This window comes from Peromyscus maniculatus, chromosome 6 (genome assembly GCF_049852395.1).
Source record: "Peromyscus maniculatus bairdii isolate BWxNUB_F1_BW_parent chromosome 6, HU_Pman_BW_mat_3.1, whole genome shotgun sequence".
Lineage (NCBI taxonomy): Eukaryota > Metazoa > Chordata > Mammalia > Rodentia > Cricetidae > Peromyscus > Peromyscus maniculatus.
Window position 1 is genome coordinate 82,428,986 of NC_134857.1, and position 15,540 is coordinate 82,444,525.

Genomic DNA, 15,540 nt, shown 5'->3' on the forward strand with positions numbered 1-15,540 from the left:
CTTCCTTCACGTGTGCCTGTCCTGCTCCTTTGGGCCTCAGTGTCCGTATCCATCCCCTGCCCCCCTTTCCATGCCAACCTCCATCTTGTTGTCCCTGACACTCATCTGTATTTCTCTCCTCTTGAGATGAACCTTTGATTCTTTGCTCTTTCAGGAAGACGACTTGAACGGGATCCACATCGTGGCCTTTGCAGAGAAGAGTGACCCAGGTAGGATACCCCTCCCCCACCCCCATTCCTCCCCTCGCCAATCTGCTTAGCCATTGGCAGGAACTGGCTTCTCACCTTTCTGAGCCCTCACAGTTCCAGTTCAATTGCAAGAAATCGACCCCCTCTAGTGGTCACCTGATAGGTATGAGTGTGTCTTCAGCGGTAAACTCAGCCATGGGAACAGTAGAACTTCCAAGAAAGCCACAGAGCTGGGCATGTAATCCCAGTGCTGGGGAGGACATAGGAGCATCAGTAGTTCAAGGCCAGCTTGGGCAACTTGTGACCACTGTGCTCAGCTACACAAACTGGGAATGAGTACACAAGGAAAGTACATCCTAGACTTACCGTGTGTGTGTGTGTGTGTGTGTGTGTGTGTGTGTGTGTGTGTGTGTGTGTGTGTGTATGATCAAACCTATATAAATCAATCTGACCTTAACATAATGATAAACATGTTCCTCTGTAAAACACCATCTGTGCATAGGAACGTTCTAGAGATATCTGCCGAAAAGTGAGGACAGGGAAGAGCATGCAGCCTATTTTTTAGGGAGCAAATGACTCTCTGCCAGTGGAAGGGTAACTTAGCTGTTCTTGCACTGTGGACAACTCCCCCTGGTTTCCATCTTATCAACACCGATGGAGAGAGAAGGGACAGAACAATAAATGTTGCAAGAGGCAAAATGGCAGTTCCCCAAGACAGTCATCCACAAGACAGAGCCTCCTGAGAGAAGGTGAAAGGGCAGATGAGGGAAAGGGGGGGGGGGCGCGGCGGCGCTGGAACAATCCAGAATACAGCCAGGGAAGTCAAGGCACATCCTTTGGGATGCCTGGCCACCAGGCTTTGGCCATGAAGAGTTGGGGCAGAGGTTCCTGAACTTGACAGGCGTGCAGCTACGAGAGCAAAGGCCATTTGGGGCCGGTTCAAACAAAACCTTCAGACCCTGTGATTTTATGGGGCTCTGCTCAGAGGCGAGTCATGGTGGACCATCAGGTTTGAGGACCACCGCTTCAGGAAATGGGGAGTTATATGATGGTCACCGGGATCCTCAGCCACTGCCGGAAGGCAGGGTCTAGAGAAGCACTGCCGTGGAGATTAGGACTGGCAAGTGCTGGCTTACCATGCAGGAAGCCCTGGGCTCCATCCTCAGCTCTGCAAAAAAAACCGAGCGTGGTGGTGCAGGCCTGCATCTCCGTAGAAGTAGGAGGGTCAGAAGTTCAAGGCCATCCTCAGCTATGCATCAAATCCAAGACTAGCCCGGACTGCACCAAACCCTGTCTCAAATCAATCAAACAACCAAACGACCTCAAACCCCAAACCACTCAGTCAAGCAACATCAACAAAAGAGATCTTAGCTTGAGACTAAGAAATAGCGGCTCCGAGTTCAGCCCAGTTCCAAGAGACCACAGGGGCACTGGGAGAAAAGGACTAACGCCTCATCCATCAGTGTGGGCCTGATTCCTTACAGTGGCGGGACAGGGCAGACGCCCAGCAAATGTGTGTGGAGCAAGTAGTTAGACCTTTGTAATCATGTGGTTCCTAAAGTCGAGACAGCCCACACTGTAACAGTTAGTCTTTATAGCTAACATTGGAGTGGGGATTTTTATACTCACAAAGCTGTGCAGATACCAGCACCATCTCACTCCAGACCTTTACCAACAACACCCATGGATGGCCACTCCCGTTACTGACCCTCTCCATGGATGACAACCACCAATTGCTTACTATTTGTCTATCTGTTCTGGATATTTTATATAATGTCTAGCCTTTTGTATCTGGCATCTTTTCTTTAGTATAATGCTACACATACACACATATATACTAACTATATAGTAGCTATCTATCTTGACTATTTTTTTTAAAGATTGAGTAATATTCTATTGCATCAAAACCAAATTGTCCGGGAGCTAGTCTTTTAAATATCCATTGCTGGGCTGGATTTCCCATCATAGACTTGCAGAGCTGAAATCCTCCTCAAGGATTCCTGGGATCTAGACTTGCTTTTTTTTTTTTTAATGTGGTGTCAGCTGCCTTTTACAGACCCTGGCTCCCCTCAGCCCCCTGGTTTACAGGCTATAATCAGACAGAATCGGATCCTTGGTGTTGTGTGATCAGAGCTGCTGCTGGCAGCCGCCTGCTGGCAAGACTCCAGGGGGCTTCCTTCCCGCCCCACTGCCCGCTTCCAGGGCTGCAGGGAGGCCTGTCTGGCTGTCGGGAACAATAGAACAAAGAGGGCTCCCTGAACTGCAGAAACCTGTTTGACAGAGATTGCTGCTGTAATGAATCAAGCTTCTGAAACGACTTCCACCTCCTCCCTGGACAAATACCCCCGGGCCCTGAAGCTCGGTCTTGTCTCCAAATCCCAAGCTGGGGCTTGTCCCTGCGGAGGAGCGGAGTAATGCTGGGAGGGGAGGTCAGGAACATGGTCTTTCAGCGACCCCGGGGTGCCCTCGCACTCAGGGCTCTTACCGAACGAACGGGGCGGGGGGGGGGGGGGGGTTCTGATGAAAGTCCCTCGCCTTGACTTTGTGGTCAGTCAACACTTACCTGCTGGGCAGTGATGTGCAACCTGCCCCCTCCCCCCACCCCGGAGGCTGGGTTGCGGTCCTGGAGGGTGCATTCCTGCCTGCCGACAGTTATTCAGATTCCTTTGGCCTTACTAATAGGTCATCTGAAAGTTGACTGCCTAAGCGGACTGCACCCACTTTCTGAAAGAGGAAGGTGGTGGTTCCCGGACAGCAGACGCTTCTTAGAGCTCTTCTGCGTTGAGCTGTGAGGAGATAGCCACATTAATCTTGAGGCCACTCTGATCTGTGTGTGCTGATTGCTATTTCTTGTTCTGGTGTTGGATGAGGACAGTGAATCTTAAAGGCTAATTGGATGGCACTGAGCAGGGTCTCGAAGTCAAGGTCGGCGCCGCTGCCAGCACACATGCCATCCAAATGCAGCAGGAGTGTAAGGAAGCTGGCGACGATGACCGCTACTGTCACGGCAATCCAGCAGGGAAGGTTTAATTTTTATTCTCATTTCACAATTGAGGGTGCCAAGGCTGGGGAGCAGGGGGATGAAGTGAGGGCTGTCTGGCTTCCCAGCCCACACCCCTTAACCACAAGGCAGGCAGGCTTCTATGCCTCTCAGACAGCATCTGACAGCCAGGTGATCGTCCAGAGCGCCTCCTTCCTTCTGTGCGGCCCTTCCCCACCCCTCTGCCGCCAACATTTGGACCGCAAGAGGTCAGTGGCAGACGGTTCCGTGGTGTGCACAAAATCACAGGGCTAGAGGTATGGCAGAAAAGTGAGTTTGTCTTTGCTGAGGGCTCCTCGTGGGTGTGCTCTTCCCTACAAAGCACTTCTCAACAGCGACCCAGCGGGTGGCCGGCTGCAAGATTGTTCAGTGTTTCTGTATGGTGGCCGGGAAGGGGCCAGGGCTGGTAGCTCAAAAGAGCATGCCAAGGAAGTGAGACTTTAGCTGAGCCACTCACTTGTCAGCCCGAGTTTCCCATAAATAACAAGTCATCCTCCTGTGGCTCACTGACGTTCCTTCCTGATACAGATGGTGAACCTAGCAGCACTGGTCTATTCAGTGACCTGGCCCCCAAGAACTCTCCTTACAGCCAGAGTTTGCGTTCCCCCTCGGCAGAAGGCTGAGAACAGGAGGGTCTCTCTGGCAGAAACCCATGTCCGTTCTCGCGTCCTAGAGCATGACCTGTGGGTTTCCCTTGCTGCGAGCTTCCGAGCCCGGCTGGGAAGGACATTAGGACATCCCCACGCCCTCCCTACACGGCAGATGCTTGTTGCATGGCCCCCTCCTCTGCCTACGCCTTCTCTTCGGCTGCCTGCTCAAGAGCAGAGCTGCGCGACACGTTCAAAAATGGAAGATTTCCCCTTGCTGCTCCCAGATGTGTCTGCGCTGGGCTGACGTCTTCTTTACAGTGTTTGATGAGAGGTTTGCTGAGGGGCGCTTCTACCTGAGTGCGCGCTAGATGGAAACCCTCTCAGGGCATTGGGGATGTTCACACAAACAAGCTGGAAACACAAGCATGGCTGCTGTCTGCAAGCCCTGAACAGATTAGGCAGCAGGGTCCTCGAAGGGTGCTTCCAGTCCTGCTGCCCCTGGGTTTTTCCTGCCCTGGGGTTCTTGCAAAAATGAATTAGAGACCAATTATCTCAAACAGGAGCACCGAGTGCTTCTTGGAGCTTTATAATTTACATTTGATATCTCAACCTCACTATTTGATGGTTGCTGGGTGCTGAATGTTACTTATATGCCCGGCAAATACCAGCTCTGTAGATAGGGACAGTCAGTCCACATTCTCCAGTATAGGGAGGGGGGAGCATAAGCACAGTGAAGTTAAGCATCACCCCCGGCTCTCATGAATAGTAAGAGGTAGAACTGGGACTAAACCCAGCACTCCATCCCTCTCTCTATGTCCACGGGTCTCTGAACTGGGAAAATGCATCATTTGATTTTTTTTTTCCGCACCAATTCTGGGATCCGAAGAATTGCAAGAGGAAGCAGAGCAGAGAAGGAACGCTGGCTAAGGAACGGCAGGGAGGGCCTGCTTCAAAGCAGAATTTTGCTTTTGGAGAATTCCACACAACAGAGGACCAATGGGGCTTTCTGAGTGAGGGCCCCAGGGCCTCACCTGCTTTATTGGCCTCCGTGCCTCGCCTTGGCTCTGGGTCTGAAGCATGTGGGACTCAAAAGCACACCCAAGGGAAAGAGCAGATCCTTCAAGACAACCTCCCAGCTGGGTGACACTGACCTCCAGCCTGCCTAGCTGACCACCTGCCACTGTAGGACCACAGCTTTCCTAAGCCCAGGTAGAGACCCTTCAGTCCACAGCTGTCATAGTGTGGAGTCAGGAAGGGCGTCCTTCAGTCTCACAGACTGACCATTGTTGCAGGTTGTTTTTGCTCTTTTGGGGGGCCCGCCACCCAGCTCCCAAATAAATCTTATTATTACTTATGAATGCCCGGCCTTAGCTTGGCTTGTTTCTAGCCAGCTTTTCTTAACTTAAAGTATCCCATCTATCTTTTGCCTCTGGGGCTTTTCCTTTTCTATTCCTGTATACCTTTCTTTCTTACTCCATTGCTGGTTATGTAGTTGGGTAGCTAGCCCCTGGGTCCTCCTTCTCTGGCTTCTAGATCTCTCCTCTCCCAGATTTCTTCTTCTATTAATTCTTTCTGCCTGTTAGCCCCACCTAACTCTCTCTCCTGCCTTGCCATTGGCCATTCAGCTCTTTATTAATCCATCAGGAGTTTTAGACAGGCACAGTATCACAGCTTCACAGAGTTAAACAAATGCAGCATAAACAGGATATTCTACAACAGAGAATAGCCAGCAACCAGGAGGAGGTTGGAAGGAATGGGCAGCCTGGGCAGCATGATAGGCCTGTTTGCTCCTGGGCCGTGGCTTGGTCTGAGACACAATCACATCTGCAAATGAGGCCTTTCCCTAGATGGCTGTGAGTGACCTAGATCTGGTCCCCCAGGGCCTGGTGCAGGCCGTTCCCACCAGCCTCTGCCAGGGAAGCAGGAGGGATAATGGCCTGTTTCTCTTCATGCAAGAATGTGATTCCCAGAGGCCACATGCTTGCCGTGGGAGACTTTGCCCCATATCCATGCCTCAGCCCTAGGTCCTGAACTTCCAGACCTGCGGTCCAAGGGCTGGGAAGCGACTGCAGTTCTCACAGCCACCTTCTTTATTTAGGCCATCCTGGAGACTCCAGGTCTACTTAAAGCATCATTAGGTTGACCCTACAGGCAGGCCAGGGCTCAGGAGCATGCTCAGAGGCAGGGCAGGGGCCTGTGCTCCACTTACTCTGTCAGAAGGGCAAAGGCAGGCCGCCCACAATCCCAAGGGTCGAGGCCACACTGCATCTCCTCCCTCACCTAGCCTGTGCCTCCCTGAGGACAAAGTTTCACAGCGGGCTTGGGAGACTCAGGTGTAGAGGAGGGAGGACGGAGAATAAATGGCTGCAGATGTGCAGACTGAGGACCTAAGTTCGACTCCCAACTCTGCCGCTTACTCATAGATGACAGGGGCCAGCCACCTCCTTCAAGATCTCCAGAAAGAGAAAGGTAATAAAATCTTCCATGCAGACTAGATAGGAAGATGAAATGCAGACATCCTCAGTACCCAGTGAGTGCTCAATATAAATGCTCCTCAGAGGAAGGCTGAGGTGGCCGGGGGCAGACTCTGTGTATGAGGAGCAATACCCTGAGTCCATCAAGGAAGAGGCTAGTGTTGAAAAGGAGATTTGTGGCTGTTAGGGTCAACAGCTCCGGGATCAGGCTTTAGGAGGGGCAGAGGGACCTAGCCTGGAAACACAAGGGAGAGAGAGAGGGGATTCAGGCTGGGGGTCTTCACCAGCTTGGTTACTGGGGACGTTGAGTCTCCTCTGGCCTTGGGAACCTGCTTGGATGCTCCTCTGGTAGCCTAGCCCCCCAAAGGCTGTGTGAGACAACCTCAAGCCTCAAAGTCGTTAGCTAGCCTTCTCCTCTCTACCTTATTCCAGAGTATGGGTTTTTTCCTCTGAAAAGTACCCTGTCACACTCTAAGGCCTCTGAGCCACGCCACTGATACAGGAAACATTTGATCCTTCCTGCCTCGGCTGACTTCAGCTGCGTCCCAACCATGTGACCACCATGCAAGACAAAAGTGAAACAAACCCTATTGCTCCTGCCTCCTGGTCAGAGAGGGAGACCCACAGGGACTGTGGTCATTGTTCCGGTCACCCACTGTTTTCTTTTTAATTTTATGTGTGCGGGTGTTTTGCCTCATACATGTCTGCGTGCTGTGTACCTGGTGTGCTAGAGGCCAGAAGAGGGCATCGGATTCCCTGGAACTGGAGTTACAGACAGTTGCAAGCTGCTCCGTGGGTGCTTGGAATCGAACCTGGGTCCTCTGGAAGAGCAACCAGTGCTCTTAACCCCTGAGCTAAATGTCTAGCCCCAGATGTTGAGAGGAGCCATTGAAATAGGCCTGCTCCAGGCTGAGGACTGAAGAAGGTAGAGGCCAGCAAGCCGAGTCATTTGTGTCCAAGCAGTCTAACGCTTTCCAAGCAGTTAAACCTGGTTTGCACACGCAGTCCCTGGGGCAGGGTCCTCATAGCCCAACAGATGCTGTCACAGAACGAGCAGCCGGGGTCACATGTTCCTTCTGTCCCACCACCTCCTGACGGTCTATTTTGTGAGGTAGGTTTTTGTGAGCATCTATGACAGGTGACCCCACTGACATATGAATGGCCGGGCTTAATGGAGGTCTTCAGCTCCCTTACTTTCAGACATAAGACTCCCAGATTACTGAGGGGAATGCCTGATTGAACCTCCCTGTTCTGGCACTAAGTATTTCAGAGACATTCATTTCATGTACAACCATCCTGGGAAATAGACATTGCTGGGACCGGTGAGATGCTCAGTGGGTAAAGGCACTGGCCGTTAAGCCTAATGACCCGAGTTCAATCCTTGGGACCCACCTTATGGAAGCAGAGAACTTGCTACAGCAAGTTAGCCTCCGGCCTCCACACACAAGGTGTGGCACGCACGTGACACCCACCTACACAGGCCACACTTACGAACAGGCACAAAAGACAGATAAGTAAATGAAAGAGCAATTTTAAAAAGAAGTAGCTACTATTGCCGCCGACCCATTTTACTCACCAGGAAAGACGGTGTTGGAGAGTGCCTCGAGTGACAGTCTAAGTGATTGGGACTAAGGTCACTCGGACCCAACAGTCATGTGTGTAAGTGTCACACACAAGTGAATGGAAACCCCCAGCCACAGACAGGAGCCCATATAGAGTTTCTTAGCGCTGACGTCCCAAGGTCGTCCTTGGAACTTGATACAGCTTTTGTGCCTTTAATGTCAATTTTATTCATTTTGTTCTGGGAATAAATAGTTTTTGAGTTTTCCTTGCTCTCCCTGTGCATGAAGAGTATTTTCTTCACACTCACACACACACACACACACACACACACACACATAATAATAATAATAATAAATAAAAATAAAATAAAAAAATTAAAAAACCTTCCACATTCTTAAACATGGAAATTAGGTTGTACCTATGAAATCCTTTGTTTAACACAGGTTTGAATGCATTTTTTTTTTTTTTGGAGAAGCCAAATTTAATCATTCCACCTTTTTCTTTCTATCTCTGAACCTGCTCTAAGATACAGGAGTGTTCACGTGCTCTCGTATGTACTGTTCCTTTTATAAAATCTCAGCACCCCGTGAGCTTTTCCATCAGAACATGGCAGCGCTTGTAGGTGGTCACAGGCTGGGCCCCTGCGACCTTGGCATGGGGATTCTCTGCTCTCCCTTCAGGGGATCCAGTCCCATGTACTCAAGTCTACTTGAACATGATCTGAGTGGCTGAACCTCACTCTCTTCGTGAATTTCAGGCCTGTTCAGGTCCCTTTCACATCTTCCAGAGAACTGGCCATGTCACCTCCATTATTGTCCTTTTCTTCTCCAAGATATGCAGTCCTAACTGCCACTGTCTGGGAGGAATTCTCTCTTCTGGTCTATGCATTTGGGTCCACAAATCCACACACAACTCTCCACGAATTTCCATAGTTTCCTCTCCTGAGACAGGACCCCTTGCCCAGGAGAGGAGCCACAATGTATCCAAACAGCGGCCAGGACATTTGCTGCTGGAGGAGTGAGGCTTGCTTTTCCGGGTTATGTATGCCTACACCCAGCAGGTACTGAACACACTTCTCCCTTCTCCGACCTCCAAACAGCAAACGCGCCCTGTGTTTGTACAGAGGGTGTGGCTCTCGGGCCCCCCACTCAGCTATCAGAGGCATGGAACTCTATTGTTTAGAACTAAACTTGAAGTTTCTATTTTGAGCTGTATACTACCGAACGGTGGAAGCTGGTCTGACCACTGGTCCGCTAGCCCCACCCAGTTACCATGGCACCCACACACAGCTGGGTGGGATCACCGTCATCTGTGCGCCCTGGCACCTGTTGAGAAGTCTGTTGTTCTGTCGCCCCATGGTCCTTGTTCCAAGCAGGTCAGCACTGGCCCTCTCCTCCCACCTGCAAGTCATCATCACATTCGCCACCATGATCTGATCGTATCTCTGCTCAGGTTCTGAGATGCCTTGGCTGTTGGGGGCTCACGCAGGACTTTCCTGCGTAAGTGCTAGGGAGCTTGCTAAGAGCTTCCCTGGTGGTTTTTTTTTTTTCTTTCATTTTCCTTAATTTAATTGCTTAACAAAATACGAGCTCCCTTCTGGATCCCCCGAACTTCCAGAGACTCTTCATGTGGACTTAGGTGCACATCCGACTTTTGTTCCTCACGTGTATACAAACACACACACACACACACACACTCACAGAATGTTTTTTGTCAGGGACCTGCCAGGATCAGACCACTTGTCTGCTCTAGTCGGGTGTGGGGGTGTGTTCAGGGTTTACAGTATCACTTACTGGATGTTCTTTCAAAAATTTTGCTTATGGAAAAAAAAAAAAAAGCTGTAGGCTGCAGGGCTTAGGCTCCAAGTGTGGAAGGCTTGTCTCTGCTTTTCCTATGATTCATCTCTCCTCTCCGGGGCAGAGAATATTGCTGACAGAGTACAGCGAGTGCTGGCTGTACCAGAGCCTGTGTGGGAGGGAGTAAGGGGAACTAGGAAATGGGCTATGGAGCACAGCGATGCCGACCCAGTTTGACGGTGTTGGGAATTCCAGGTTGTGTTTGGTCTACAGAGCAGACGTTGTAGGGAATCCAGGGACGGCGCATGCTTGGAACACACAGGATCATCAGGGACAGGCAGAGAGCTTCCTCTGCTCTGGGACTGACCGTCACCAAGGCCACTCAGTTTTCATCTCCTAATGAAGAAATGAAGGTGAACCTTCGTTTAGAAAGGGGGCCACTTCCCTATGACCTTTCAATTTCTTTCTTAAAATTGCCCTTGCTTTCTCTGTATAAGCCCCTTTGTGTCTGCGGCTCTCCATCTGACTCATTATAGGCTCCCTCTGTAATTGAGGGTATGTACCAGATGGCCAAGAAAGCCTGGTGGAAAAACCATGCTCTTGCACTCCACGTGAGGAGCAGCGTATGTGCTGGGTGACTCAACTTTCTTGAACCCTATCCAGATGGCTATGAGTTCCTGGAGATCCTGAAGCAGGTTGCCCGGGACAACACTGACAACCCTGACTTGAGCATCTTGTGGATTGACCCAGATGACTTTCCACTGGTGAGTGGCCCAGGCCAAGGTCTCATCCCTGGTGACCTTCAAGTTTAGCACAAAGTCTTCAAGCAGGAGGGACAGACTGAAATAGTTGGAGGTGCTTGAAGAAACCCAGAGGCCACTGTATATGGAGTAGGTGCATATGCTTTTTACACAGCATTGAACTTGGCTTCATGTAGTCGTTGCAGTGACCCAACTTACCAGTGTTCTCACTTCTGAGACACCAAGAGGTGACTACTCTTGGAGAGGCCCACCCAGGGGAGATGGGAACATTCCTTCTTTAAGTAACAATATGGCCCCTCTGTGTCACCACCTACCTCTCCCTGAGCCTCCAGAGGCAACCTAAATTATTAGAGAATGGAAGCCAGAAGTGAACACTTTGCAGAGTGAAGAACTTGATGAAGCAAAGGAATGGCCTGTCTGAGGGTAGAGACTGTGCCTGGCTTGTTTGTCTCGAGCTCCTTAAGACTCAGCATCGGGTCCAGCACACATGGAAGGCACAAGAACTTTACCACCCCAGTGCTAGTCTCTGTCAATGAAGAATAGCAAGAAAGCTTTGATAATTCTTAGTTTTGAGCAAATTACACAGAATGCATGTCACACATGAGCCCAGTAACAATAATAATGGAGGAAGTTACATCCTTTACTATAATGAACATTCTCTATTGGCCAAGTCCCATGCTGCACCAAGAGTCAGGATCCCCAACACCGCATGAGGTGGAACCTGGGTCTCTTCAAGAGCCTTGAAGACTAACACATAGGTACTGAGTTATGTGATTTGTTTGAAGATGTGCTCATAGCCCATTCCCTCAACAACCCTAAAACTAGGTACTGTTATAACCCCTATCCCACTGAGAAAGGGCAGCACTTGGCTGTTAAACCTAGTAGTTGTAAAAGCCCCACTGAGATCCATAGTGAAGTCAAAGCTTGGTCTATTGACTGCTTCTGGTAAGGCTAACTGCTGGTAACTATAGAATTTTGGTTATTCTCTGGCTATGAGTTGCATCGGTTATGACTGGTAAAAATGACTAGACAGAGAAAGCTGACATCAAATCCTATACACATGGAGATTGGGTGAACCAAAGGCAGAGACTTTCATGAGATTTGAGGCCAATGGCATAATTCTAGGTAAGCATAAGAAAGCCATGGCCATTTAAGCTCACAAGGTTGCTTTGTTGATTTGCTTTCAGCTGGGTGTATTTCCAGTTTGCCTGTACTGTTTCATTATGCAAACTTTTAAATGACCTGCCATTCTTTTGGCCAGCTCTGCATTTACCTTGGTTCTTGCAAAGCAACGACATTTCTATTTTCCAGATCCACGAACACCCAAGTCCATGTCTGTCCATGCATTTACTAGAAAGAGACCTCTGTCCCTGAATATCTCCGTTTCCTTAGCTTCATGGACTCCACAAGTTCCATTAGCCTGCCCCAGCCAGAGATTTGTCCAGATGGAGCCCTCGCTGGGCTGAAGAAACCTGGCTTGTGTTTGCATTTTATGCCAAGTTACAGCATATCAATGTTTTCCCAGCCATCTCATGTGACAGAGAGGCACAAGATAAGGCTCTTAAGAATGGAACACTTAAAGGGAGGTAGAAAGAAATGGCTCTTTCATTACCCACAACTATCAATGAGTTATAGTTTGGGCATTGCCCTCAGCCATCTTTGTGATAGTCTCCCTGAGAGCTGTGGAAGCATTTATGTTCTATGTTGTCACAGCCAGTGCTGTGGCATTTTTTAATGTGCTTTAGGGCTGAAGCCAGCCTTGGATTTCCTGTGCCCACAGCTGCTTTAAAGGCATTCAGCCAATCACAGCCCGGTTACTATGGTAGGCTGGCAGGTGAATCCGGACCACAGGGAGAGCCTCCACCCATTGTCTAACCTGGTCTTTTTGTTGCTGCAGCTTGTTGCTTACTGGGAGAAGACTTTCAAGATTGACCTGTTCAAGCCACAGATTGGCGTGGTGAATGTAACAGACGTGAGTATCCCTATCAGGGCCTGCGTATCCCCATCAGGGCCTGAGTATCCCCATCAGGGCCTGGCCAGGCAGTCTCAGCCACCCTGTTGGCTACCATGAAGCCCTAACTATGAGATCACTCAGGAGTCTACAGCACCAAGTGGAACTCTTGGGTCTTTCCTAAACTCTAGGAGCTTGATTGTATTCACTTCCCAAGCCAAATAACAAGGCCTTCGTATACAAGCAACTCATGCCTAGAGCTACCATTGCCTAAGAGAGATGGAGAGGTTGATGTCCAGAAGCCCATGCTGGCAGCCACCCACACAGTCAGAAGACCCTGATGACAGAAGGGAAGCCCCATGGCAGAAGTTTAAGCACAGACAAACTCAGGTTGGGAAGGGCTATTGAGATGAACTGATCGAGTGGGAAGACGTATAGACTCAGTCCAGACATCTGATACAAAACAAGACAGAAATAGGGCAGATTCAACAAGGGGAACAGTGAGGAGAAGAAGCCGTAGAGAGGGCCCACTGCAGCCCAGTGCAGGCAGGGGCTATTGGGAATGGGGCCCGTTAACAACGTCTCTTTGCCACCCTGTGGTAAGTGTTCTATCAGTCTCTACATTTCTTGACTTTTAAAATTTGAATGAAGAGTAATTAATTCATTAATTTTTGTGTGTGCACATATGTATTCTCTTGAGTAGTAGAATAGACATTCATCTTGCTGTTATTGAAACAGAATACTTCATAAGACTGTTCTGCATTTGTTCATCATTTGGCATTTCCATTTGTCTATCTGTACATATCCCTGATGGGTGTGAGAGACTTGGAGGCCCACTCCAGTTACTTGAAAACCCCCGGCCTGTCTCAACCTCCACCCCTTCACTCATTGGGTCATTCTGTCCATCACTACAGGCGGACAGCGTCTGGATGGAGATCCCAGACGATGACGACCTGCCCACAGCCGAGGAGCTGGAAGACTGGATCGAGGATGTGCTTTCTGGAAAGATCAACACTGAAGATGATGACGATGAAGAAGAAGACGATGATGGTGATGGAGACAATGACGACGACGATGACGATGATAATTCTGATGACGAGGATAATGATGACAGCGATGATGAGGACGATGATGATGACGAATAGCTCCAGACCTGGGTGAATCTGATGAGAACGACATCACAACTACCCCCTACCATACAGATGACCCAAGGGGGCAGCAAGCAGTGGTGCCCACACCTGGTCAGCTCTTTTCCTTTCTCCAGCATCTTTTTCTAGTTGGTTCTTGGCAGGAGTGGTACATTTCAGTGAATGCCTTCCCAAACCCAGCAGTCCCACTCAGCAGGGACAGGAGGGGGGTGATTCCCATGCTGACTTCTTTTAAGCATCCCCAAGGAACAAACAGCTCTTGTTCTTTGCTAGACCATCAAGGGTCATGGAATTCTGGGAGTCTGGGGATAGTATCTCCTGACACCTCTACTCAAGTTTACTTACTGTCTTTGATTCTGATAGTGACAGAAATGACAGCTTGCTATTAGTTCACAAGCAGGGAGTGGACTTCTAATCAAGAGCCCAAGAAGGTCACATGATTATTCAATTCAGTCCCCAAACCTAGAATCTCAGTGAATTTAGACCCAAGCCTTTGGATGACTATTAGGAATGCTTGAACTGTAGGGGCATCACCATCATTTTTAGAATATTAGGATGCTGTGTGGGGGTCAATTAACTCTCTGAATGTCCCAACAGTTCAAAAGCCTCATATATTCACCAGCAGTGAGAGAAGGGAGAGGCTGAAGGATGAAAGGTTTTTCATTTTTCTGATGGAGACAGTTTAGGTCTCTGAAGGGGTTTGCTGGCCGCCTCGTGTGATCTGGGAACTGAATGCCCCTTCTCTGTCCCTGCTAGCGAGCTGTCCCATTCTGAGTTAAAATTGCTTTAACCAATGGTCGATTAACTCCCCATTCATCAGCACTCCCACAGTTGACCAGGGCAGCGATAATTAGAGTTCATGATGCCCTGAGGCACTGAGAAAAAAAAAATCCCCAAGTGCCTTTTGAATTGTCTGAAAGCAATATTGTGCTTGGTAGTTTTAGTTGCTAAGTAAGTGTTCTAATTTATTTTTGAAATCTGTTAACATGGAGAACACTCTGTGTGGTTTTGTTTTTGAAACTGGGGCAGTCCTTTTACGGAACAGTAATAAACTGACAGACATTAAACTCATGTTTTGAAAAGATCGAGGCTATCCTCGTCTTTCCAAGTTTGTTTGGTTTTGCCTGGCTCCAGTTCTACCTCTCTGCTCCTGGCTGCCCTTCCACGATTAGCATTTCAGTGTCTCTCAGCTCTGGACGGGTTTCCAGGCACTATCACCCACGCCATCGACTGCCACCTGTGTTAATGGCCTCCACTAAGGGCCTCTAACCTCAATCTTTAGGATTTGACCTTGGTCTCCGATCCACTCGCATTCAAACTCAACACAGCAAAGCCTGAGCCCCATCCCCTTCCCCTCTAAACTTGTCCTTTTTTATGAAGTCCCAGCTTCCGTGAGTGCTTTTACGATTGATGTCATTGTCTAGGTGACTGAAAGTGCCTTGTTCACATTTGCTCCCACCACACGGGGCGCCCACCTGCGGTCACAGCACATATCCAAATGATAACGCATTGCATAGCCACCCTCCCACTAAATACAGTCTTTAGGAGACAAGACACGGCCTTATCTCTGTAGTCCAAGCACTTGCTGCTTTGCCTATCACAATGCAGACGGTAGTTATTGAGTCAACATGTGAATAACTGGTCAGTCAAATAAGCTGTCGTTGCCGGCCATGCTGGGTAGTAGAGCTTACAGGGTGTTTTACGTGCCCTGCCCCGTGTTAGGTAGCTTCTGTTGCCGTAACAAAACACTTGAGAGAAACAACTTCAAAGAAGGGATTTCACTCACTTCAGCTCACAGCATCAGAGGTTTTAGTTGAAGATCTGCTGTCCCCGTTGCCTGGGGCCGGAGTTAAGGAGCAATGTCGTGGTGGCAGCATTGTAGAGCAGAGGAAACTGCTTGCCTGGCTGCACCAGGAACCCCGGAGAAAGAGGGAGGGGCCAGGACTCCAAACTATCCTTTAGCGCCCTCCCTCCAGGGACCTACTTTCCCACCTCCTAACAGTCCATGGGGCTATGAACTCAACAGACC

The 15,540-nt window shown here is 49.5% G+C and overlaps 1 protein-coding gene across 1 annotated transcript in view; it reads left to right on the forward strand.

Annotated features, from left to right (window-relative positions):
- The window catches only part of Casq2 (calsequestrin 2), a 65,398-nt gene extending 50,816 nt beyond the window's left edge, over positions 1 to 14,582 (forward strand). The window contains exons 8-11 of the mRNA XM_006980774.4: positions 155 to 209; positions 10,315 to 10,415; positions 12,310 to 12,384; positions 13,278 to 14,582. Coding sequence (XP_006980836.1) covers positions 155 to 209; positions 10,315 to 10,415; positions 12,310 to 12,384; positions 13,278 to 13,508 — 462 coding nt within the window. The 3' untranslated portion in view covers positions 13,509 to 14,582. The remainder of the gene's footprint in view (positions 1 to 154; positions 210 to 10,314; positions 10,416 to 12,309; positions 12,385 to 13,277) is intronic.
- The last annotated feature ends 958 nt before the right edge of the window (positions 14,583 to 15,540 follow it).